We start from the raw sequence: 27,855 nt of genomic DNA on the forward strand, positions 1-27,855 counted from the left end.
GCTCAGTATTGGGGTATCAGGGGCAGTAATAGGGACACATACGGCAGCAGCGGCTCAGTATTGGGGTATCAGGGGCAGTAATAGGGACACATACAGCAGCAGCGGCTCAGTATTGGAGTATCAGGGGCAGTAATAGGAGACATACGGCAGCAGCAGCTCAGTATTGGGGTATCAGGGGCAGTAATAGGGACACATACGGCAGCAGCGGCTCAGTATTGGGGTATAAGCAGGATGAGGAGTTTGTGCAGGTTGGGAATAGATGGTGATGGGACTGGAATGTGAGAAGTGAAATGTGTCTTTGTTGTAATCTCTGCAGGTGAGTCGTTGCTGGAAGAAGTTGTCATGTCGGTCTGGGCCAGATGGAAAAGATGGGTAAAATGAACGATTCCATCAGAAAGGATGTCAGCGGTAAGTCTCTATCTGTAACTGTGCAGTGATCTGTTATATGTTCTGTAGGGCTGGTATCTACCACTGACCATATGGCGGTAATATCCATATTGGTCTTTATATAGAGATTATCTTCAGTAACAGCGCGGTGATCTGCTGAGATTCTCCTCCAGTATTAGGGCGCGTCACCGAGTTGTAATCGAGGTTACCCGGTTAGGGGCACACTCAGTAGTTTCGCACCCCCCGAAACAAAACCCTAGCTACGCCTCTGCATATAATATTTCTGATTGTGAAAGGCATCTGGCTGCTAGCATATTATTTGGTTTTGTTCACAAAAAAAAATTTGATCTATATAAAATCTACCTACTGAGACGAGTATAGTTGATTAAATGATTTTATTTATAGGTAACAAACTGTCATACAAAAACATGATGGCAAATTGTACCAATCCCTCAGTTGCATTCCACTTGTCCAGATTTATTGACTTTTTTCCAAACACCCAGTTCATACTTCTTAACTTGTTGTGATCTATGGTTTTTACATTTATCCTAACCGAACATAGTGGGAGAACCAGTGCAACTACAAAACAGCAGATGGCTTATTATCTGGAGTCGGAGAAGAGGGCATTACTTGGAAATCTGATTCTAATTCTGAAGATTAATTAAAGTACCAAAGGACAACCGCTCCTTTCATTGAGCCTGATACAGTGGGTGGAACAAGTGCCAGAGGCTTTATAAATGCTGTATTCATGAAGGCTAAGTATTACATTTGCTGGATCCACTGTTTTTTTTTTTTATCAAATACTTTTGCTTATTTATCATACAGTAAATTTTGTAGACACTGCGAGATTTGTACAATAAAATAGAATATCTACAGCGTGACAGTATAAGGCTAGGTTCACATTGATACAGTACATTCCAATAGACGTATACGCCTGAATTACAACAAAACTGTATTCAGTCGTATATGACTAAAATGTGCTAGACAGCAAATTAAAAGTTCTCTTGACTGTTTTGTCCGCATTACATCATTGCAGTTTTGTTTTTAGTTCGCCACTTTTTTTAGTGTGTAAGAAAGCACGTGAAAGATATATACATCTTTTCTCTATTATCAATGGGAAATATATAGAATTGTATAGTAGTACGTTTCAATCCATCTAAAACATTTATGTTGTTCTGTCTATACCATTAAAAGATAGTTGAGAAAAGAATTAAAAAAAGATTACTAGTTCAAAAAAACCTATGTAGACATAGATGACCTATACATCGAAATTCAGACAGACGTATTTTAACGTATGGCGCACGCCTGCTTTTGTTTTAGACATATACATGTTACGCATATGTCACACATCTGCAAACGTACAAATGTGAATCCACAGCCTAACAGTGCAATAACACCACAGAATGTAGTTATAAAAAGACAACAAAAAAGAGAATGTGATAACAGAGTGTGCTGTTTTTGAGTGGGGGCAATAACGTTTTGCTCTGTCCTGCTATCAGAAGAGAAAAGGGGAGCCTATTAAACTTAATCTGTTTTCGTAATCCACCCTCCACCAAGTTACTTGTATGGGCATTTAGGTCTTTGAAACATAAGGTAATCTGTGACTTTTCTTAAGATATTCAGTGTTCTATTACATTGCTCCAGAACAAAAGTTTATTTCATATACAAATGAGCTTAAAGTGCTATGGGCATGCAAAAGCACTTCCTGATCCTCTGCTTCCCCAGCTCTATTCCAAACCTAGCAACGACTTCTGCTTCACTGACAAGTCACTAACTAGACTACTCAGTCAAGCAGAAATAGATGGCACTAGAAGAGTGATAGTCAGGAGGCAGAAGCCCGGGAAGTGCTTTGGCACGCCAGAGCACTTTAGCTCTTAGTGGCCTGTGCTGCTGTTAGGCTTACACGCTGCTCTATTTGTGGACCTCATGTTATAGAGAATATTGATATGCAGATTTGCGGGAACTGATTTGGTAGAACTTGTCATTTATTTTTGTATAATCTTATTGATAGACTGACTCACTAATTAACAGCGTTACCTAGGTGAGAATAGAGCCACAAATAGCTGTTGGTCATCTTGTAGGACCGCCCACTGGACTCATTGGGAGTAGACATTTAAATAAAGTTATACTAAATGTTTTCCCACAAACCCTATACTTGTCAGCTCAGCACCGGTGTGCTATAAATTGCTGTATACATCAAGTAAAAGTTTGGACTGGTTCTCTCCTAGGAAATACTGCCCACCCTTACCCACTGATGCCAGAACCTTAATTCCTGCACCTGGTGTCAGTATAAAATATTGGCCAAAAGGGTATAAACAATAATATACTAGTGTGAATTAGGGAATTGGGTGTGAACTGAAGCATTCTTGCGGCTCCGCTATAAAGTAATGATCATTCACCTGTTGAAAAACTTTTTGGGTGGGTCAAAAAGGGGTATTTGTGTGAAATAAAAAAAAGGTATTACAGACTGCACATTTGATACATTCAAATGTCAGATAACTTACGTTTCTTGTACGAACAACACTTATCACCTATACCGAGAATGGGTGATAAATATATGAATAGTGAGGGTCTGACTGCTCAGAACACCACCGATGCAAAGAACACAGATAACTTGTTCCCTGAGTGCCCATCCGTGACCACCACTCCATTCACTTTTAGACCTTTAGTGGACGGGTGGTCACATATGCACGGTACCGCTTTATTCATATATGGACATGGGACTAGATTCTTATGATCATCATGGGTGTCATTGGTTGGAATTCTAATCATCCATTTATCATCTGTTTCTGTATAGGTGATAATTGATGATGGTGGGGTAGGTTCCCATTTAAGGGACTATCAGGAAATTCATGCTGCCCGACCAACGGGCAGCATAAATGACAGTCTGGCTGCACGAATACAGTCAGATATTTTATTCTCTGATGTGCTGTGATGTTTCAGAGAAAATATACTTTGAAGACCACAGATGGAGTCCAGACTTGTCCGGTGCTACAATGAGAAAAAGGCAAAAAAGTCCAGCTACTGCAAAAAAATTTTTTTAGAAAAGCAAGTGAAAAAATATTACTAAAAACATAATTTATTTGAATGCTCTAAAAAAACAAACAAAAAAAAACCTAAAATTAGGCATTGCGTTTCAAGCGCTGCCACACTCTCATGATTTTTTTTTGGGGAGGTAGCTGTACTTTTTTGCCTTTTTCCTCTTCATATCTGCTTATCTGAAACTAGAGGCAGGATTTGTCCTTGTGGATCATTGCCTGCAACACTGAGCTGATATGAAGGTTGCGTTTTCTTTTACTTGTCCGGTGCCGCCCCTGGCTGGCTCTTAACAGTGCTACGGCAGCCAGTGTCTCTCCCATGTCAGCCCTGGGAATAGCCGCCCCGGGGTGACACTGGATTCGTCTGGTCTATGGTTATGGTCCTAGCCATATCTTCAAAGTATTTATACTCTGAAACTTTGCAGCATTTCAGAGAATAATATACCTGGTTGGAATTGTGGTTTGGCAGCGTGAATAACCTGACAGGTTCCCTATAAAGCACCACTTTAGCATTTTTTTTTCAGCGTTGGAGTGGTGCTACTAACATAACGTGTGTGCACCTAATATTATACTCACCATCCGCCGTCTTCAGCTCTTCACAGCGCAACTCCGGTCCCACGTCTCCATTTTGTGACCGCAACTTCTGACTGACCGGGTGTCAGAGCTATTGGTCATAAGCTCTCAACGAAGCTCTCATAGACTTACAGTGAAAAATTACCTCCGATCCGCTGCACCAAACACTGAAGAGATCCAGCAGGTCACAAACTGCAGGAGACTGACTGGAGCAGCACTGATCAAAGAGGAGAGAAGGGGCCGGGAACTTACATTAGTAGCACCCCTCCAGCCTTCCAATAAAAAAAACTGCTGGAGTGGTGCTTTAAAACAATGTTGATCTTCTGTTTCGAAGAATTACATTTTTATGACAGATTTTCCTTCTGTCCATACATGAGAACATTTACTCTTAGAATAACTGATTTTTGTTTGCAATTGTATTTAGTTCCTATTGACAAAGATGTAGAGGCAAAACGGTAATAATTTCACTGCAGATTCATCAACCAACTTATCTAAACTATAAAGAGAACTGAAAATCTAAGCTTTGTACCCAAGGATTAAGATACCCTTAGGCACTAGATAAAATGTAGCTGAGCCAGTGTTGACCGGTCGGATAGATAACTAGTCATATTATTCATCTAGGCGTCCTAGAACAAGAACTGCACTAGAATTCCTTTACCTACCAACTCCTGCCCTTTCACTGTATTTTTTATATTTGTATTTGGCCAGCAATGCAATTCATGCATAAAAGCAAAGGTGCTATTGATTTAGAAAATGGTGTGTGCAGGTTATTTAGCTGAAAATTGCCCAAAACAGACAAAATTTGCTAGAATCCTCTCTGTTTTGTTAGAAAAATTATCCCTGCCATTATAAATATAGTTTAGTTCATGTTAAAATTCCAAAGTTTTAGCACAATGGACAAAATACTTAAGAACATATTTACCCTCTGAAACACATTTACAGTGAGCCGGTGGGAGCTTCAATGCAATAACACTTGGTAAATAGGTGGCTGTCAGCCTTTCTGTTACAGTGTTATAAACCGTCATGGGTATGGTCATGCTATGTAACAGTGAAGAAGAACTGCTCATTTTGGGTTCACTTTGTAGTAATCTTCCAGGGGAAGGCTGTACACTCCTCCATAACAGTCTGTTATGTAGATGTGCTCTATATTCATTTTCATAAGGAGGCAGTTGTTACTTTGAGACCACTTTCTCATAACGGGATGCCTTTGGGAAAAAAAGAGATAAAAATTAATATTTTTTTTTTCTGTTTATTTTTGCAGAATATGTCAATGGCAAATATTTGTCCAAAGTTGGCTTTGGTTAACAAGGTCAGTGTAAAAAAAAATATAAAAAATTATAATACTTTCTTTATAGAAGTGCTATGCAAAGCATTTGTAAAATTGCATTATATTCCAGAAGAGAATGAGGAAGATATACAAGGGGTGTTCATTACAGTATTCCCCTGACCCACTGCCTGTGGATTGAGAGCAGTGAAACTTGGCACAATTGTTAGTCCTTCTCTACATAGGTGCCACCTAGGGACACACACTTCTCCCATGTCTTTAAGCAACTGTAAACACCTCGCTTGTAGAAGTCGACAGGTTGCTCCAAAAGCCACGTTGTGACTACAGAAATCAGAGTCTCATCATATGGAAAATGCTGCCCTTCAACAGTAACTTAATTGTTGGAAAGAGGTGGAAGTCTGATGGTGCGAGGTCGGGAGAATAAGGGGGATGCGGTAGAATTTCAAAGCCACAGGAGCATGATTCCATTTGGGCAACATGTGAGTTGTGAACTGGTGCATTGTCTTGCAGAAGGCGGGCACTAGTGATGAGCGAATATACTCATTACTCGAGATTTCCCGAGCACGCTCGGGTGTCCTCCGAGTATTTGTAAGTACTCGGAGATTTAGTTTTCATCGCCGCAGCTGAATGATTTACTTCTGTTAGCCAGCATAAGTACATGTGGGGGTTGCAAGGGAATCCCCACATGTAGTCAAGCTGGCTAAGAGATGTCAATCATTCAGCTGAGGTGAGGAAAACGAAATCTCCGAGCACTAAAAAATACTCGGAGGACACCCGAGCGTGCTCGGGAAATCTCGAGTAATGAGTATATTCGTTCATGACTAGCGGACACCATTGGTGAGCATGCCACGTCTCTTGGTTTTGATGGTCTCCCGCAATTTCCGCAGCAGTGAAGCATAGTATGTCCCAGTAATGATAGTACCCTTTGCTAGGAAATCCATCAATACTACTCTGTGCTGGTCCCAAAATACTGAGAGTATGACCCTGTCTACCGAGAGTTGGGCACGTGCCTTCTTTGGAGGTGGTGAGTCATGATGCTTCCATTGCATCGACTAGACTTTAGTCTCAGAATCATAGTGATGGACCCAGCTTTCGTCCTGTGTGAGCAGTCTGTTGAAAAAGTCCTCCTGGTTTCCATGGCACATCTTCAATAGAACCTGAGAGCATTCGACTCGTTCCTGCTTCTGGAAAGGTGTGAGCAGCCGGGGAACCCAGCAAGCGGATATCTTATGCATGTGAAGATGGTCTTGAATGATTTTTTCCACAGACCATACAAAAATCTTGACATTTTGGACTAGGTGGCGATTTTTCAAAATGGCGACCTCCACTTGCTGCATGGTATGTTCATCAATAGCAGAGTGGGATCGCCCTGGAATTGGAGCTGTTTGCACCGAAGTCTGACCACATTTGAATTGACGATGCAAGTTCTTGACTACATAATGTGATGGAGAATCATCACCATAAACCTCTTTCATCCCATCGAACGTCTCCTTTGGTGTGCGGCCTTTCAAGTAAGAGAACTTGATGACTCCTCTGTATTCCACTGTGTCAATTATCAAACCTCACACCACTACAGCACCTGTAAAATCAAGACCGTTATCGGTTCTGAGTTGCAAATCGGCACGTAACCTATAGAGACTTACCGCATTTTTCGGATTATAAGATGCACTTTTTTTCCAACAAATTTTGGGGGGGAAATGGGGGTGCGTCTTATAATGCGGATATACCTTATCGGCCACGGTGGAGCAGGGTCCCAGGGTCACTGCTGGAGGAGGCAAGAGTGGAGCGTTGCTACGGTTTACTACACGGTAGACTCCGGGAAAATGGCTGCTGGGTGAGGCACATACGCAGATGGAGATCCGGAACCAAGATCTCGGGAGATGAGATCTCAGTGCCAAGATCTCCATTTGCTTATGCGCCGCTCTCAGCAGCCATTTTCCCGGAGTTCACTGCATAGTAAACCATGTAAGTGCGGGGGCTCTGGGCTTTCACTCTGAAAAACAGCTCAGATACCAGGATTAAAATAAATATGGCTGCCGGCTCACTGAAGAAAAAGAAAATAGCAGCATATTGATGTCTATGAAGAGGGAAGAGGGAGGTAGCAGAGTGAAATAGGTACAAGCACACACAGATGCTTCTGCTTTCTAGCTAGTGTTTTAGGAACATGAAACACAGCCATGGCAGCTAAAGAGTGGCTCCGTAAGAAGCATTTCAAAATCCTGGAGTAGCCAGTCTCCAGACCTGATCCCAATAGAAAGTCTTTGGAGGGAGATGAAACTCAATGATGCCCAGCGACAGCCCCAAAACCTGAAAGATCTGGAGGAGATCTGTATGGATGGGTGTGCCAAAATCCCTGCTGCAGTGTGTGGAAATTTGGTCAAGAACTACAGGAAACATCTGACCTCTCCATTCTTTGTAGGTGGGGAAACTTGCAAAATTGACAGTGTATCAAATACTATTTTCCCCACTGTATATATATGGCCAGTTTTATTTATAGGCCTAAAAAGCCTTTTTAGGTTACATTGGCCACATGTTACTTATCATGCTATGTAAATCCAATATTACTACCTGGAATAAAGCGCTTTTTTGGCAAAATCTGCCCCATCTGGTTGTACATACGCCATTTGGCCTATGAGTGTTAATGCTGCACACTGTGGATCCTGTGGGTCTGTGATGGTCTCTCTGAAAATATAGCATAAACAAATGGTTAATTTCAATTTCTACTTTAAAAAAAATGCAGAAACCAAACAAATCCCTAAAGCCAGCATCTGACCTAAACTTACATCTAATTCAGAGTTCCCAGCAGTTTAAAAAGCAATTAAGTCCCAATGCAGCCAATTTTCAATTTTGCATTTTTATTTTTCCTCTTACTTCAACAGCCATAACATTTTTTATTTTTCCACCAAAATAATTGTATAGGGGCTTGTTTTTTTGCTGGACAAATTTTGAATTACACCATTAATTTCACCCTAATAATTACTGAAAAATTGGTTGAAATAGTAAAAAATAGTAAAAAACAATGGCCAGTACACTGTGGCCATTAACAAACAAATATAACTTAGAATAAAAACATAATGCGTAGGCATCTGATCTGCAGTTAGTAGATAAATGGTGACACTGGAATATCATAGGGTACTTATTTAACACTTTTTTTTAAGTATAAAAGCCATCGCACGGCGACAGTTTACACAATCCGGATGGTCTCTAGTTCTAGTAGTCCGCCTCGCTGTGTGCTTACCAGGCCTCAAAATAGATGGGGGCAGAACATGACCTGGACCTGACTGGGTTTAAAATATCTAGATATAGGTTCGAAGCTCAGGTTGGAGGGGTCCACTCCCCTAAATGTATTTTAGTCCCTATGTAATAATAAATAATTATAATAATAATAATTTTTTTATTTATATAGCGCCAACATATTCCGCAGCACTTTACAATTAAGCGGGGACATGTACAGACAATAAATTCAATACAAGTTAAGACAATTTAAACAGTGACATTAAGAGTGAGGTCCCTGCTCGCAAGCTTACAATCTACAAGGAAATGGGGGGACACAATTGGTGAAAAGTGCTTGTTATTTCAGGTCTGGCAATTATAATAAATAGGGATTTTCATATAAAGCTGCTTGTTGTGTTTGTTAATGGCAACACCATACATGTGCACCTGCATATTACACTACGTTCCCAAGATGAGTTTTTGATGCTGTGTATTTTCACTGCACCAAAAATGCAGCATCTTACAGTTACAAGAAAGTGGATGGGATTTATTTAGAATTCTCATGCCCACTATGTGAAACTCATATATTATATAGAGTCATTACAAACAGAGTGATCTATTTCAATTGTTTATTTCTGTTAATGTTGATGATTATGGCTTACAGCCAATGAAAACTCAAAAGTCATTATCTCAGTAAATTAGAAAATGTTATAATACCAGCTTGAAAAATCATTTTAAAATCCGAAATGTTGGCCTTTTGAAATGTATGTTTAGTAAATGCACTCAATACTCGGTAGAGGCTCTTTTTGCATCAGTTACTGCATCAATGCGGCGTGGCATGGAGGCGATCGGCATGTGGCAGTGTTGAGGTGTTATGGAAGCCCAGGCTGCTTTGATGGCAGCCTTCAGCTCATCTGCATTGTTGAGTCTGGTGTCTCCTCTTCCACTTAACAATACCACATAGATTCTCTGTGGGGTTAAGGTCAGTCGAGATTGCTGGCCAATCAAGTACGGTGATACTTTTGTTTTTAAACCAGGTATTGATTGATACTTTTGGCAGTGTGGACAGGTGCCATGTCCTGCTGGAGAATGAAATTTCCATCTCCAAAAAGCTTGTGGCAGAGGGAAGTATTAAGTGCTCTAAAATTTCCTGGTAGATGGCTGCGCTGACTTTGTTCTTGATAAAACACAGTGGACCTACACCAACAGATGACAAGGGTTCCCCAAACCATCACTGATTGTGGAAACTTCACACTAGGCCTCAAGCAGCTTGGATTGTGGCATCTCCACTCTTCCACCAGACTCTGGGTCCTTGATTTCCAAATGAAATGCAAAATTTACTTTCATCTGAAAATAACACCTTGGACCACTGGACAACAGTCCAGTTCTTTTTCTCCTTTGCTCAGGTATGACGCTTCTGGCATTGTCCATTGGTCATGAGTGGTGTTGTGAATTAGACTTTTTTGGCTCCCTCTAGTGGTTACTTGTGATATGACTCTGGGATTTCCTTCCCTCGGTCTGCACCCAGCTGGGTCGTTACTTCAGGGGTGTTGCTATATAAACCTCCTGGAACCTTAGTCTAGTGCCTGGCATCGGTGTTATCAGACACATTCTGTTTGCTCCTGTTTGCTGGTCCTGGTTCGTGTTAAATTAAGCTAAGTCTTGCTTCTTTGTTTTTTGGGTTATTTGTTTGCTATCAATTTTGTCCAGCTTGTACTAAATGTGATTCCTGACCTTGCTGGAAGCTCTAGGGGGCTGGTGTTCTCCCCCCTGGCCGTTAGACGGTTCGGGGGTTCTTGAATTTCCAGTGTGGAAATTTTTGATAGGATTTTTTGCTGACCATATAAGTTATCTTTCTATATTCTGCTATTAGCTAGTGGGCCTCTCTTTGCTAAATACCTAGCTCATTCTTATGTTTGTCTTTTCCTCTTACCTCACCGTTATTATTTGTGGGGGGCTTCTATCCAACTTTTTGGGGTATTTCCTCTGGAGGCAAGAAAGGTCTTTCTTTTCCCTTCTAGGGGTAGTTAGCTCTCCGGCTGGCGCGAGACGTCTAGGATCAACGTAGGAACGTTCCCCGGCTGCTGGTATTTGTGGTGCTAGGATTAGTTATATGGTCAGCCCAGTTACCACTGCCCTATGAGCTGGTTTTCTGTATTTACAGACTTAGCATTATTCCTGAGACCCTCTGCCATTGGGGTCATAACAGAGTGGCTTGACACAAGGAATGCGACACTTGTAGCCCATGTCCTGGATATGTCTGTGTTACTGGCTCTCGAAGTAATGACTCCCGCAGCAGTCCACTCCTTGTGAATCTCCCCCAAGTTTTTAAATGGCCTTTACTTAACAATCCTTTCAATGCTGCGGTTATCCCGGTTGCTTGTGCACCTTTTTCTATCACACTTTTATTTCACTCACTTTTCCATTAATATGCTTGTATACAGCACACTGTGAACAGCCAGCTTCTTTAGCAATGACCTTTTGTGGCTTACCCTCCTTGTGGAGTGTGTCAATGACTGTCTTCTGAACATCTGTCAAGTGAGCAGTCTTACCCATGATTGTGGAGCCTACTGAAACAGACTAAGGGACCTTTTTAAATGCATAGGAAGCCTTTGCAGGTGTTTCTTGTTAATTATTCTAATTTACTGAGATAATGACTTTTGGGCTTTCATTGGCTGTAAGCCATAATCATCAACATTAACAGAAATAAACACTTGAAATAGATCACTCTGTTTGTAATGACTTTATATAATATGAGTTTTACTTTTTTGAAGAACTGAAATTACCTTTTTGATGATATTCTAATTTAGTGAGAAGCACTTGTATGTTCCCTGTCTCCTCTACAGATGGCGTGGTTCAGTCAAATGGGTGTTTCTGGACATGGCCCAGGTCAACATACGTACAGACTGTGATTCCATGTCCCACCAAGTGGGAGTGGTCAAGGACTTGTTCCATACTATTTTTATTGGTCGAGATTTTCCTTTGTTCTGGGAATTGTGGGTTACAGCTGTTGCACCCTGTATGCCAGCAGGAGTCAGCTATGGTAACAAAGTCATATGATGTAAATGGTGAATTTCCATTCACTGTACTGGCTAAGAAGGATGATGAAGGACCATCCCCTGAAGCCAAAATTGATGAACTTGGGCAGTCCCATAGTTGTTCTGGGACTCCCAAATTCAGAGACTTAGCAATAAAAGGTACTCTGGAAAATGTAGGCATGTTGAATGAGGTTCCCCAGGAGATAGGAGTCAATCGGTGTCCACAAGAGGGCAGGCATAATGATCGGTAAGGTTGTCAGACCAAAGTAAAGGGACCGGTAAAAGAGACCCAAGTTGAAAAATCCAGTGGATATAATTGGTCAGCTCGAGTAATACAATTTAAGCCTGGGGATCGGGTACTTGTGTTAGTGCCCACAAGAGAGAGCAAGTTCTTTACCCAGTGGCAGGGATCCTATAGGGTGGTATAAAAGGTGGGCGAGAAACTATAAAACACACTGACCAGGGAAAAGAAAGGCATTTCCCATATATTATGGCAACCTACTGAAACCCTGGAAGGTTAGGGACTCACTCAAAACCCCTTGCTGGTTGGTCCAGTCAGAAGCCAACCTTTCAGATGTCAAAGTTGCAGAAAATTTGTCACCTTCCCAAAGACAACACATCTGGAAATTGCTACTAAAAAATAGAGTCAGGTTCTTGGAGTTACTAGGTGACACTCGTGTCCTCAAACATGAACCTCCCGCTCTGGTCAATTTAAAGCCCTGTAGAATTCCTGAGGCCCACCTGGGGTAGTGTCAGAGAAGGTGACATGCGCAGACCCCAGGCAGAAGCCAGTGAAGGAGGAAGTGTGGGACAAGGAAGTGAGTCGGTGTCCGTGCCGGGGAGAGAAGAAACGTGCAGGGGCACTGGTACTACAGCTTTGCTATCTTTTTATAGCTTTCTCCTGCTTTGTGGGCCTCCACCATTTTCAATTTCACAGTACTAGGCAGCTGCTTAGAAGATGCCATACCTGGTGTTTCTTGGCACGGTTTAGAGGAGGCTGGGTTTTTATGAAGCTGGAAATTTTGCATCACTTGACCTTTCCTAATAATGATGGTGAACAACCCTAACAGGCTAATTAAGTTCTGAAACCTTGGTCAAAGTTATATGAGCGCACAAATCTCCAAGGGTGCCTAAACCTTTGCATTGGCCTATTTTCCTTTTTGTAATTTTTAGAGTAAAAAAATGACAATATACAGTATATATATATTATATATCCTAAAATGCAAAGGAAATGTGTCATCTATTATCTTTAGGTCTTTTAGAGATCATTTCATCTTCAACTTGCTTAACTGTTCACAATAACAGTTATTTTGACCAAACTTTTACATGCTACTGTATAGTGAAGTGTCAGTAAAATGAAATAGAATTCTAAAAAATTTTTCACTGCAGCTTTTTTTTTATACTGCCTGGTGGTATGGCTGTTACACTGCATGTATTTTACCAACCGTTGTCACTTTTTAAAATATACTGATATTATTTATTGCAATTCACCCAAATGTACTACAAAAAAAGTTACCTTTTAATGAGAATCTGTCTGATCGATTCTCCCCCAACAAACTGTTTACGGTATATGGTCGTGTTCTCTGAAAGATAATGTCATCCACATCTTTACTTCAATCTGTTGTTCCATGACTGAAATATCATGGTTTTCTTTAATATACAAATGAAGTTAAAGTGCTCTGATCATGCCCAGAGCACTTTAGCTTCATTTGCTTATACAGTTAAAAAGTAATATAATTCTTTTAGGGAGCAACAGATTGTATCAGTAATACACAATATATTTTCAGAGAGCAATATGACCATATAAACAGTTTGGTCGAGGGGTGGTGATGGATTCTGAAAGAATCTCTTTAAATAAAAATGTAAAAAAATTTTAATGCTTCCCATAAGCGTTTCTTTTGTTACCTGCAAATATCTCCATTTGGATCTGCAAATGTGAAAGATACAACTGGGTTCTTCATCAAATCTGTGATGATGCTTGACTTGGGAGGAATATATAAGTAAGGAACTCCAGTACTATTATCCATAGGACCATCACTGGTTAACAGCACCTGCCCAAAAGGTACTCCTTGTATCTAAGAATAGGGTAAAAGAAGGGGATACATACCAGTTATATACATAATGTTAGATCAATTCTATGGTTTGTACTTTACAGTGTAGACTTACGATGTAATGCTCTACCTTTGTTTTTATTAATGTATATATTGATTTCTATTGGAACCCAGATAGAAGGTAAAATTAGTTACCCTTTAAAAGGGTCCACCAGTAAAATATTGTTTTAGCCATGCATTGATTAAAAATGATAAATCGAGCTATACTCATTTTCCAACACCAAAGAATCCAGTGCAGGCCGTGTCAGAGGTCTTTACTGGTGTCTGCCCTCTTCGTAAGCCACAGCACTGCTGCAGTCTGTAATTGGCTGCAGTGGTCAGGTGACTAGAGGAGTGCGTCATCAAAGAAACATCTAAATTACAGGCTGCAGCGGTGCTGTGACTTTTCAGACTCTTAATTCTGGAGATGGCGGAGTGACGATCACTGGATCCACAGGGGGTGCTGGAAGGTGGATATGCCTCCATTTATTATTTTAATCAATCCATGCCTAAAATAAACTTTAATAATTCTCACTATTGAACTATATTTCTAGTTGATAATTTATTTTCCAATGTGTTGAAGAAGGGTTTTTCTAGGTTAAAAAATAAAACATTGGGCCCAGTGGCAAACATAATAACAGACCGATCGCTCACTGATGAATTCCCCATGGTCCTGCACTGGCATTCTTGATTTACCATATTGCAGTGATGATGTCCCTGACTATAAATGTGACCACTACAGTGAAGCACTGACGTCAACAGTGCTGCAGTAATGATGTCCCTCACTACCAACATGAGGGTCCCAGTTGTGCTGCGGGTACTTGGGATGCCATTGGTGCAACAGAGTAAACATATACTGGTGGGAGCAGTGGCACTGAGAAGTGGGGAATTTATCAGGCCCTTAATTTTTTTTTGCAATTCTATTTCCCAACCCACCCGACTTGGGTCAATTTCTCTTATCCTGAGCAATGCGTTAAAGGGGTATTCCATTCAGCTTTTAAATTTGACATCAGCAAGACATGGTTGGTTGGAAAGCAATAGAAGGAATTCTCACTCTTGGGCTCTGCTCCACGCCACTGCACTGCCACTTTGGCAGCCTTTGCATGAAAATGATAATGTCTCTAACCAACATTGTCCTGACTACCTTGGCTGCTACTTGGATACAGCATAACCAACAGTGATGATCGGTGACATCATCCCTTACAACAATGGCTTGTTGCTGTTAAGTTTAAAAAGAGTTAAAGTGATGGTCCAAAGTACACCTGGCTATAGGGAAGCACTGCCAGATCCTACAGGAATTTAACCCTGCTGAGGGTTGCCTTCCCCAGCCTATCCCCAGGCAGCTGGGCCGGACTGGCCATCTGGTAATTCTTTCAAATGCCAGAAGGGCCTGTCTGGTCATGGGCTGCCTTGTCTGCTATATTGTTAACAGAATCGGCATTTTCAAGACACCCATACTGTTAAGAGTAGTGATGAGCGAGTGTACTCATTGCTCGGGTGACCTCCGAGTATTTGTTAGTGTTCGGAGATTAATTTTTTAGCGCGGCAGCTGAATGATTTACAGCTATTAGCCAGCTTGATTACATGTGGGGATTCCCTAGCAACCAGGCAACCCCCACATGTACTTAGCCTGGCTAATAGCTGCAAATCATTCAGCTGAGGCGATGAAAACTTAATCTCCGAACACTAACAAATACTCGGAGGTCACTCGAGCATGTTCAGGAAAACCCGAGCAATGAGTAACATCGCTCATCACTAGGTAAGAGTTGTGATGGAGCACAAAGTCACTGACTCTGTCACAAACCCCAGCAGGCCACGGGTATCATTAGAAATATTGGTCTTGTAAAATATCTTCCTTTCCTCCATCCAGTGTAATATTAGTAATATACCTCATCTGGTTCCGGGGATGGGGACAACATGGGCCTGTGTGATTTCGAATGCCAGGACTGATTTTCAGCCCCAGTCCCTACCTGCCAGGCAGCAACGGCTATATTAGACAGCTTCTCCCACCTCTCTTTGCCTTATCGTTGTTTCCCAGTTTCTTCTCCCTGGATCCTGTAGGTGCCTGTTTGTTCTGCCTCTCCTACTACTCGGCTTGTATACCATTTATCCTCACCTCTCTGCTCCTGACCTTGGCTACATATACTGAACCTGTGCTGCTTGTCCTGACCTCGAATTGTCTGACTACGCTTTTGCCTCTGTCCTCCTGTCACTCTGAACTTTGTCTATGACCCTCCGGTCAGCTGCAGCAGAGCTGGGGACTGCCCTGGAGTGGTGCCTGTCTATCGGCAGCCGAGCCTATCTTCACCATCAGAGGCCTTAGTGAAGATCCGGTAAACACTTAGTCACACCCCTCCAGGGTAAACCCGGCTCGTGGCGCAGTGGATCCACACCTTCCACTCTGCCGTTTAATTTAATGCCATAACCTAATCTGTTTTTTAATACACTTTGATTAAAAATTCCCTTTCCTTCCCTAACTACACAATCTAACAGCTTGACGACACTTGCGGGGGCAGCGCTGATCTTTGAATGCTGGGTATTCTTACTGACATTGCTCTCTGTTTCCGGCTCGTTACTGATGATCTGAGACAGCAATAAAGCGTACTGTCATTGTGCACACTCAAAATCGCACAGGGACTAGCCCAGCCCATACGTAGCTTCTGCCCCCTGATGATGCTTCATTTACGCATCCCAGCATGCACTGGAGATGCGTCATCAAAAAGTAAACTGTAAGAAAAAAAAAAAGAAAATCAATTAGATAGGGTATTTAGGGAAGGATAGGGAATTTTTAATTAAAGTATATTAGAAAATGGCATTAAATTAGTAGGGATTTAGGATGAAAATGAATTTGTAGTTCGGAGCACCCCTTTATGAACCCTTTTAAAAGCCCTTCTTAAAGCACCACTCCAACGTTATTTTTTATTACACCACTGGAGTGGTGATTCAAATGTAATTCCCATGTCTCATTTCATATTCACCTGCCATCGCCTTCATCATTTTCCAGCGTCGCCCCAGTTGGTCTGTGGCGAAAAGTGACCTGCTGGCAGCTGCAGTGTTTTATGGAGCTGCGCAGAGGTCACTTTTCAATACAAAACTATGAGAGCCTCGTTCTGGCTCTCATAGACTTGCATTGAGTTTGTGACGTAGCTTCTAACTTCTGGCCAGTCAGAAGCTGCGCTCATAAGATGGTGTTGTGGGACTTACATATAAAGCGCCACTACAGCTGAAAAAAGCAATGCTGGAGTGGTATTTTAAAGGGGTATTCCCATCTCCAAGATCCATTCTCAATATGTAGTAGGTGTAATAATAATATTAGCAAATACCTCCAATTAGAAATGTAGTATAGTTTTCTTGATTCGCTATGTCTCTTTCCTCATATGCAGGGCATTGCAAGACCTAAGATATCCATGATTACGACTAGAGTTGAGGGAATATGTTCGGATTTGGACGCAGAGTCTGAATTTGCCATATTCATGCCATATTCGTACCCTATTTGTGCAGAATTTATGTTTGTTGATTGGTTCCGAACATTTTCGGTAATTTTTACTCCCATTGTCAACAATGATGTTCGGCTGTGTTCGGCGAATATTGCAAAAACAATATTCGCTCCGATAGTAATTGAAACCGAATTTTGAAAAATTCACTCAACTCTAGTTAGCCGCTTAACGACCAGGGGTATAATTGGTTTTTCATTTTTGTTTTTTGCTCCCCTTCTTCCCAGAGCCATAACTTTTTATTTTTTAGTCAAAGTGGCTTGTTTTTTTGTGGGACAAGTTGTACTTTTGAATGACACCATTGGTTTTACCATGTCGTGTAACAGAACAAAAAATTCCAAGAGCGATGAAACTGGAAAAAAAGTGCAATCCCACAATTTTTTTTTGCTTGCCTTTTACTAGGTTCACTAAATGCTAAAACTGAAATTCCATTATGAGTCTCCAGGTCATTACGAGTTCATAGACACCAAACATGTCTAGATTCTTTTTTATCTAAGTGGTGAAAAAAAAATCCAAACTTTGTTAAAAAAATAAAAATATTGCGCCATTTTCCGATACCCATAGCGTCTCCATTTTTCGGGATCTAGAGCTGGGTGAGGGCTTAGTTTTTGCGCACCAATCTAACGTTTTTATTGATACCATTTTGGTGTGTATACGATCTTTTGTTTGCAGCGACCAAAAAATGTAACTCTTGCGTTTTGATTTTTTTTCTTACTACGCCGTTTACCGATTGGATTAATTCTTTTTATATATTGATAGATCGGGCGATTATGAATGTGGTGATACTAAATATGTGTATATTTGATTTTTTTTAAACTTTTTACTTGCTTCAATAGTCTCCATGGGAGGCTAGAAGCTGCAGTTGTCCGATTGCCTCTGCTACATAGAGCAGGACTGCAGATATGCTCACTTGCCACCAGGCAGCGCTCATAGCGATCCATCAATGACAACCACAAGGGTCTCCTTCTGACCCTGGGTTGTCATGCCAATCCAACGGCGACTCACGGTAATGTGACACCGGCGCCAATGGGAGGAGATAATCACGTGCTTCCTGCGCGTGCATGTTAAATGCCGCTGTCAGAGTTTGACAGCGGCATTTAACATGTTAACAGCTGTGGGTGAATCGTGATTCCACCTGCGGCTGTTACGGGCACATGTCAGCTGATCAGATCAGCTGTCATGTGCCGGAAAAGGTGCAGAGCTCATCGCCGAAGCATGCACCAAACGGGACAGGTGTCCAATGATGGACTATGTCCGTCATTGGACGTTAAGGGGTTAAGACCACTACCAACTAACTAACTGTCACTATATAAGTGGTCGTAAATATGGATACCGTATATACTCGCGTATAAGCCGACCCGAGTATAAGCCGAGGCCCCTAATTTTGCCACAAAAAACTGGGAAAACTTACTGACTCGAGTATAAGCCTAGGGTGGGAATTGCTGCAGCTACTGGTAAATTTCAAAAATAAAAATAGATACCAATAAAAGTAAAATTAATTGAGACACCAGTAGGTTAAATGTTTTTGAATATCCATATTGTATCAGGAGCCCCATATAATGCTCAATACAGTTCATGATGGGCCCCATAAGATGCTCCACACAAACAATATGCCCAATATAATGCTGCACAAAGGTTAATAATAGCCCCATAAGATGCTCCATATTAAAATATGCCCCGTATAATGCTGCACAAAAGGTTAATGATGCACCCATAAGATGCTCCATAGAAAAATATGCCCCATAGAATGCTCCATAAAAGTTGATGGCCCTATAAGATGCTCCATAGAGTAATATGCCCCATATAATGCTCCATAAAGGTTGATGGCCCCATAAGATGCTCCATAGAATAATGTGCCCCATATAATGCTGTAATAAAAAAAATGACATACTCAACTCTCGTCGCTGGGGGCCAGGTGCTGGTGTCCTGAGCAGGTGGAGACACCGGCGTGCTATGGGGGCCAGATGCCGGAGTCACCACTGGCTGAGGCCCCCGGCACTTGCAATATTCACCTGTCCCCGTTCCAACACCGCACGCCGCTGTGTCTTCTGGCTCTCTGCAGTGACTGTTCAGGCAGAGGGTGCGCACTAACCACGTCATCGTGCCCTCTGACCTGAACGTCACAGCCAGAGGACGCGGAAGAAAGAGCCTGGCGGTGGAATGGGTCAGGTGAATATAGCATGGCTCACCCTCCCCCGTCATACTCACCCGCCTGGCGCAGTCTCTGCACTTTCCTGCTTCTCTGTTGTCTCGGGGCGGCAGCTTCTTCCAGTGCTGAGTGGTCACATGGTACGGCTCATTAAAGTAATAAATATGCACTCCACGCCTATGGGAGTGGAGTCGCGTGTATATTCATTACTTTAATGAGCGGTACCACGTGACCGCTGAATACAGGAGACCATCTGAGAAGCAGGCCGCGGGTACCGAGGCAGGCCGAGAGAACTAACAGGCTGAATGGGAAGCAGGCACCTGGTCTGACAAGACTGACCCCAACGTAGAATGTCTCCGGTTCGCCAGTCCAGGATGGGTTCGTGAGTTCTCAACCACGGAAGTCCCAGAAGGAACGTATGGGACAATGAGGGCAGCATGTAGAAGGCTATCTTCTCTCGGTGTAAGGCTCCAATTTGAAGTTCCACTTCCTCGGTGACCAGATCAAAGCTCTCCCGCAAAGGCTGACTGTCGACTGAAGCTATCTGCCTAGGAGTCTCCAGGGATCTGACCGGAATCCCAAATTTTCTGGCCGCCTTAGGTGAAACAAAGTTCCCAGCCGCTCCCAAATCAATATAGGCCTCCTCAGAGAAGTGACTAAAACCCAAATGCAATAAAACAGAGAGGATAAGAGGAGGAGAGGAATCACTGCTACCTAGAGAGACCTCTCATACCTGCCCTAGGCGGAGGCGTTTCCCGACCTTTGAGGACAGGAACGCAGTAGATGGGTGGCGCTGCCGCAGTAAGAACAAAGACCCTGTGCGAGTCTCTCTTTGCGGCGCTTTTCTGCCGGTTTGAGACGGTCTACTTGCATAGGCTCAGGAGCTGAAATGGAAGAAGCAGAAGCGGGATGAGAGTAGGAGAGACTACGTGTAGCTGAAGTCAAACGGAGAGGTCTCCTCTCCCTGGCAGATTCACGGGAGTGCTCCTGGAAGCGTAGATCAATGCGAGTCGCCAATGAGATTAGATCATCTAAAGACGTAGGTGTGTCTCGACCTGACAACTCGTCCTTAATCCGGGATGACAGACCTCGCCAAAAAGCTCCCACCAGAGCCTCATTGTTCCACCCTAGCTCAGAGGACAAAGTACAGAAACGTATGGCGTACTGGCCAAGAGAGAGAGCCCTGGTGGAGGTTAAAGAGGGACTCGGTGGTATGCAGCATCAATAGTAAAAAGATGTAATGTTAAAAATAATAAAAAAACAAAAAACCTTCTATTCCCACCTTCCATCGACGCGTGCGGCTGCCACCAGCTTCCATTCCCAGAGATGAATTGCGAAATTACCCAGAAGACTTAGCGGTCTCGCAACCAGGCAACCCCCACATGTACTCAGCCTGGCTAGTAGCTGTAAATCATTCAGCTGCCGGTGATGAAAACTAAATCTCCAAGCAGTCATAAATACTCGGAGGTCACCCGAGCATACTCGGGAAAACCCGAGCAACGAGTACTCTCGCTTATCACTGTATTATCTATCTTACTATCTATATTATATCTATTTATCTTTTATTTATCTAATATCTTTCTACTATATATATATATATAAATATATACACACATACAGTATATATCTATATTTTTTATGTAATTTATGACAACTAGCTTTAATTTACATAGAGCATTATAGCATGTAACAGATTATGTTAAAAATGCGTTGCATACGGATGGCATATGCATGAAATATGGATGCTAAGCAAGAAAAAAATAGCACACTCGCATGATCTACAGAATGACATGCAAATGACCCTCATAGAACTTTTCGGGATGAACATTGGAGTGATTTTTTATATGTAAATATGAGCAAACCCTAACATAGATGTTTTCACCAGTGTTACAAATAGTCTGCTCTGCTGTATAAGGGTATGTTTCCCTGGTATGTTTCCGGCCATCCTGAACGTGGACACGTACCCGAAGTAGCATATTCTTTACATTTCCTTCAGACTGCTCATGTTTTGTGAAATTATCATTTTTTGGCAAATAAAACGTAAAGGTAAAACAACCTAGTAATGAATGTATAAACATATGATATATGTCTAACATTAAAGGACGGTTGCTTCATATACGCATCTTTCTGGCAGCTAACCACTGTTGAGGCTGTAAAACAAAAGACATAACTGTACAGCAGAAGTAGACCAAGACAATGAACTCTGATCAGGGATGTATGAATGCAACCGCACATTGCAGACACAAAGCACTTACAGTCTCCTGGGTGGAAAGCGTTGCTAGGGTCCCCCATTTGCTTTTGTGGGCTAATATTCTGGCATTTGTGAGCAGTCTGTTCTGGAGGGCAGTTAGAGAAGAAGAGCTCTCTGTGACAGTACTGCTCCCCCTCTTGTAGGAGAACATCCTGGATGGATGTTTGGTCACATCAGGCCCTGGCCTGGATTTCATCTCCCTCTCCTCTTTGTAAGCTGAAGCTGGATAGCTCTGCTTCCACATGCTGATTGTGTCTTCCAATAGTGCTGGTAAAGCATCTTCGGTGGATGAGCTGTCCAATTCTTCTTCCACCTCATTGGTGACTGACCATGAAACCGAATTGACAATCACATAGCCGTGAGAATAATACAGTAAGCATGCCACCAGCCAAAGCATGTAAAATGCACAGGCAGTTGTTTTGCAGTAGAAGCTGGATTCAGACATTTTGTGCCTGGCAAATGATGCTGGATTCTACATTCCTATTGCCAAGCAAAGGAGGTGTTTTCTCCTGCAAATCCGTGAGCACCATCTACTGGCCAGATTTTAGTTCTGGCCTATGTCATGCAGAACACTTTTTCACTTATATATTTTTCACTTTCTCCAAACAATATTAGTAGTCAATTAAGAAAAAAAGTCTTAAATATCTTAAACTGTCCATAGACATAATCATTCTGTATAATTCCTTCTTAATAATTCCAAAAAATCTTGACAAATGTAACACACTAAAAGTAAACCAAAACAATGTATCAGAAAAACTTAGTGATGTACGTGTTATACAATGCAATTGTAGGGATAAGTAGTACACGTCAAATACATTCCGCGCTATATTTGATGAAGTGGATTTCTTTAGCCAACATGTAGTGTACGTTGGGAGTATACGTCAGCAAGCTTTTACAACAGAGCACAGCGTCAAAATGAGAAAACAAATCCAGAAAGTCATCCTGTCTGATTTGGTAAGATTTATTTTGCAAATTATGGTGAAAAATAAGTATTTGGTCATTAACAAAAGTTCATCTCAATATTTTGTTATATATCCTTTGTTGGCAATGATAGAGGTCAGACGTTTTCTGTAAGTCTTCACAAGGTTGGCACACACTGTTGGTGGCATGTTGGCCCATTTCTCCATGCAGGTCTCCTCTTAGACCAGTTATGTTTTAGGCCTGTCGCTCGGCAACACGGACTTTCAACTCCCTCCAAAAGTTTTCTATGGGGTTGTGATCTGGAGACTGGCTAGGCCACTCCAGGACCTTCATATGCTTCTTACAAAGCCACTCCTTTGCTGCCCTGGCAGTGTGCTTGGGATCATAATCATGCTGAAAGACCCATACACGTTTCACCTTCAATGCCCTTGCTGATGGAAGGAGGTTTGCACTCAAAATCTCATGATACATGGCCCCATTCATTCTTTCATGTACATGGATCAGTCCTCCTGGTCCCTTTGCAGAGAAACAGACCCAAAGCATGATGTTGCCACTCCCATGCTTCACAGTAGGTATGGTGTTTTTGGATGCAACTCAGCATTCTGTCTCCTCCAAACACAACGAATTTTGTTTCAACCAAAAAGTTCTAGTTTGGTTTCATCAGACCATATGACATTCTCCCTATACTCTTCTGGATAATCCAAATGCTCTCTAGCAAACTTCAGATGGGCCCAGACATGTAATGGCTTAAGCATGGGGACACATCTGGCACTGCAGGATCTGAATCTCTGGTGGCCTAGTGTGTTACTGGTGGTAGCTTTTGTTACAGTGGTCCCAGCTCTATGCAGGTCATTCACTAGGTCCCTCCGTGTGGTTCTGGGATTTTTGATTTTGACCCCATGGGGTGAGATCTTGCATGGAGCCCCAGATCGAGGGAGATTATCAGTGGTCTTGTATGTCTTCCATTTTCTTATTATTGCTCCCACAGTTGATTTCATCACACCAAGCTGCTTGCCAATTGCAGATTCAATCTTCCCAGCCTGGTGCAGGGCTACAAAAGCCATCAAACAAAGAAGACCTGCTTAAATTTTTGTGCCAGGAGCAGTGTGAAAGACTGGTGGGAAGCATGCCAAGACGCATGAAAGCTGTGATTAAAAATCATGGTTATTCCACAAAATATTGAATTCTGAACTCTTCCTGAGCTAACACATTAGTATTGTTGTTTCTAAATGATTATGAACTTGTTTTCTTTGCATTATTTGAGGTATGAAAGAACTGTTTTTTTTATTTCGACCACTTATCCTTTTCAGAAAAAAAATACAAAATTTATTAGAAATTCGGAGACATGTTAGAATAAACGAAAAATGTACATTTTATTCAAAAATATACCTATAAAGAGAAAAATCAGACAAACTGAACATTTTAACACCTACAAGAGAAAAAAATGAGCAAATACCCGCTGTAAATACCGTAAGTAAAAAGCAAAAAGTGCATCTAAATAACACAGAGTTTTAGTAAAACTGTTTTGATCAAAAATAGCATAAAAGCCATCCCACCACGACAAGATAGCTTTGATCGGGACAGTCCTACACTGTCTAATATTAAAAACCTTACCATGTGTCAATGTTGACCTCAGTGTGAATAAGGGCAGACAACAGGACTGGGCCCAACCAGTAGAACAGCAGCCTGGGGGAGCTTTATATACAATTTCCAGCTCAGAAAAGGGTGGCCACACCCCAGCTTGCACAGAATGCAATTTTGACAGCTTATCCTTTTCGGAAAAAAAAATAATTTATTGGTTGGAAATTCGGAGACATGTTGTCAGTAGTTTGTAGAATAAATGAAAAATGTACATTTTATTAAAAAATAGACATATAAAGAGAAAAATCAAACTGAACATTTTGCACTGGTCTCTTAATTTTTGCCAGAGCTGTATATATATATATACACTCACCGGCCACTTTATTAGGTACACCATGCTAGTAACGGGTTGGACCCCCTTTTGCCTTCAGAACTGCCTCAATTCTTCGTGGCATAGATTCAACAAGGTGCTGGAAGCATTCCTCAGAGATTTTGGTCCATATTGACATGATGGCATCACACAGTTGCCGCAGATTTGTCGGCTGCACATCCCAAAGATGCTCCATACAAGGCAGGATGGATCCATGCTTTCTTGTTGTTTACGCCAAATTCTGACCCTACCATCCGAATGTCGCAGCAGAAATCGAGACTCATCAGACCAAGCAACGTTTTTCCAATCTTCTACTGTCCAATTTCGATGAGCTTGTACAAATTGTAGCCTCAGTTTCCTGTTCTTAGCTGAAAGGAGTGGTACCCGGTGTGGTCTTCTGCTGCTGCAGCCCATCTGCCTCAAAGTTCGACGCACTGTGCGTTCAGAGATGCTCTTAGGCCTACCTTGGTTGTAACGGGTGGCGATTTGAGTCACTGTTGCCTTTCTATCAGCTCGAACCAGTCTGCCCATTCTCCTCTGACCTCTGGCATCAACAAGGCATTTCCGCCCACAGAACTGCCGCTCACTGGATTTTTTTTCTTTTTCGGACCATTCTCTGTAAACCCTAGAGATGGTTGTGCGTGAAAATCCCAGTAGATCAGCAGTTTCTGAAATACTCAGACCAGCCCTTCTGGCACCAACAACCATGCCACGTTCAAAGGCACTCAAATCACCTTTCTTCCCCATACTGATGCTCGGTTTGAACTGCAGGAGATTGTCTTGACCATGTCTACATGCCTAAATGCACTGAGTTGCCGCCATGTGATTGGCTGATTAGAAATTAAGTGTTAACAAGAAGTTGGACAGGTGTACCTAATAAAGTGGCCAGTGAGTGTATATATATATATATATATATATATATATATATATATATATATATATATATATATATACACAAAAGTAGTAAAAAGAAGGCAGCACTCCAAGACTTTCCTTGGGCTTGAAAAAGGCTCATGGAGCCGAAACGTCGCGCAGTGATGTGGGTCGATTAAAACTTCACATTTTTTCTACTGGAAAGTCTTGGAGTGCTGCCTTCTTTTTACTACTTTTGTATACATCTTGGATAGATGAGTGGACCATTCTGTCCGGGGGGCCAGGCACCCACCATTGGTGAGCATTGTGCTGTTCCATTTTTTCCCTATATATATATATATATATATATATATATATATATATATATATATATATATACTGTATATATATATATACTGTATATATATATATATATATATATATATATATATATATATATGTACTGCTCAAAAAAATAAGGGGAACTCTAAAATCCCACATCCCAGATATCACTGAATTAAATATTCCACTTGCAAATCTTTGTTCATTACATAATGGAATGCATTGAGAAAAATAAAACATAAAAATGGTCAATGTAAATCAAAATTAATATCCCATGGAGGTCTGAATGGAATGATACTGAAAATCAAAGTGGAAAATCAAATTACAGGCTGATCCAACAACAATGGAAATGCCTCAAGACATGGAAATGATGCTCAGTAATGTATGTCGCCACCAAGTGCTTGTATGACCTCCTTACAATGCCTGGGCATGCTCCTAATGAGGCGGCGGACGGTCTCCTGAGGGATCTCCTCCCAGACATAGACTAAAGCGTCCGCCAAGTCCTGAACAGTCTGGTGTTGGTGGATGGTGCGAGACATGATGTTCCAGATGTGTTCAATCAGATTCAGGTCTGGGGAATGGGCAGGCTAGTCCATAGCTTCAATGCCTTCATCTTGCAGGAACTGCTGACACACTCCAGCCACATGAGGTCTGGCATTATCCTGCATTAGGAGGAACCCAGGGCCAACTGTACCAGCATATGGTCTCACAAGGGGTCTGAGGATCTCATCTCGGTACCTAATGGCAGTCAGGCTACCTCTGGCGAGCACATGGAGGGATGTGTGGCTCTCCAAAGAAATGCCACCCCTCACCATTACTGACCCACTGCCAAACCCGTTATGCTGAAGGATGTTGCAGGCAGCATAACGCTCTCCACGGCGTCTCCAGACTCTGTCATGTCTGTCACATGTGCTCAGTGTGAACCTACGTTCATCTGTGAAGAGCACAGGGTGCCAGTGGCAAATTTGCCAATCCTGGTGTTCTGCCAAGTATCTTGCACGGTCTTGGACTGTGAGCACAACCCCCATATGTGGATGTCGGGCAATCAGACCATCCTCATGGAGTTGGTTTCTAACCGTTTGTGCAGACACATGCATATTTGTGGCCTGCTGGAGGTCATTTTGCAGGGCTCTGGCAGTGCTCCTCCTGTTCCTCCTTGCACAAAGGTTGAGATAGCGGTCCTGCTGCTGGGTTGTTGCCCTCCTACGACCCTCTCCACATCTCCTGGTGTACTGGCCCGTCTCCAACCTCTGGAGACTACGCTGACAGGCACAGCAAACCTTCTTGCCATAGCTCGCATTGATGTGCCATCCTGGATGAGCTGCACTACCTGAGCCACTTGTGTGGGTTGTAGAGTCCGTCTCATGTTACCTCGAGTGTGAAAGCACAGCCAACATTCAAAAGTGACCAAAATATCATCCAGAAAGCATTGGTACTGAGATGTGGTCTGTGGTCCCCACCTGCAGATCCACTCCATTATTGATTGTGTCTTGATAATTGCCAATAATTTCCATCTGTTGTCTATTGAATTTGCATAACAGCATGAGAAATTGATTGTCAAACAGTGTTGCTTCCTAAGTGGACACTTTGATTTCACAGAAGTTTAATTTACTTGGAGTGATATTCTATTGTTTAAGTGTTCCCTTTATTTTTTTGAGCAGTGTATATATATATATATATATATACTGTATATATATACACTAGATGGAGGCCTGATGCTTTCGCATCGTGAGGTTGCAATGTCACGATGGGGGCAGGCTTTGCAGCATTGAGAATCTCTCCCCCCATGTGCTCACCCACCTATCCACTCTCTTTCCTCATGTGCTGACCTCCCATCTGTGCTGTCTTCTTTAACCTGTCTACCCCATGTGCTATTCTCCTTGTCTGCTGTCTCTCTCCTTCCTGTGCTTTGTTCTCCCCTCATGTGCTGTCCCGTTTGAGCTGTCTCCCCCCTGTGCCCTGTCTCTCTCACCTCTGTGCAATCTCTCTCTCCCCATCTGCTGTCTTCTCTCATGTCATCTCTTCTTTTACCTGTGTAATACTGACATTACAGCAGGAGATCGCAGAGGATACATTTTATGAGGTAAAATATTGTTTAAAAACAGTCAGTGAAATATTTTACCTGACAAAATGAATCCTCTGTGATCCCCTGCTGTAATGTCAGTATTGTCTTTTGCTTACTCCCCTTCCCAGGAGATGTGGTATGCTCCATACACGGTCAGACACAGAAAAATTTTTAAATGAATTTTCGTTCGTGGAAACCCCCTTTAA

General features: G+C 42.1%; 1 protein-coding gene across 1 annotated transcript; it reads right to left on the bottom strand.

Moving 5' to 3' along the window:
• Positions 1 to 767: 767 nt before the first annotated feature.
• Positions 768 to 22,008, bottom strand: CREG2 (cellular repressor of E1A stimulated genes 2). The gene is made up of 4 exons (XM_077296629.1): positions 21,523 to 22,008; positions 13,440 to 13,609; positions 7,852 to 7,965; positions 768 to 5,203 (listed from the first exon to the last, which is right to left on the bottom strand). Exons 1-4 carry the CDS (start codon positions 21,961 to 21,963, stop codon positions 5,062 to 5,064), a joined length of 867 nt encoding a protein of 288 aa, XP_077152744.1. The 5' UTR covers positions 21,964 to 22,008; the 3' UTR covers positions 768 to 5,061.
• Positions 22,009 to 27,855: the final 5,847 nt, after the last annotated feature.

This window comes from Ranitomeya variabilis, chromosome 3 (genome assembly GCF_051348905.1).
Source record: "Ranitomeya variabilis isolate aRanVar5 chromosome 3, aRanVar5.hap1, whole genome shotgun sequence".
In the NCBI taxonomy this organism is placed as follows: domain Eukaryota; kingdom Metazoa; phylum Chordata; class Amphibia; order Anura; family Dendrobatidae; genus Ranitomeya; species Ranitomeya variabilis.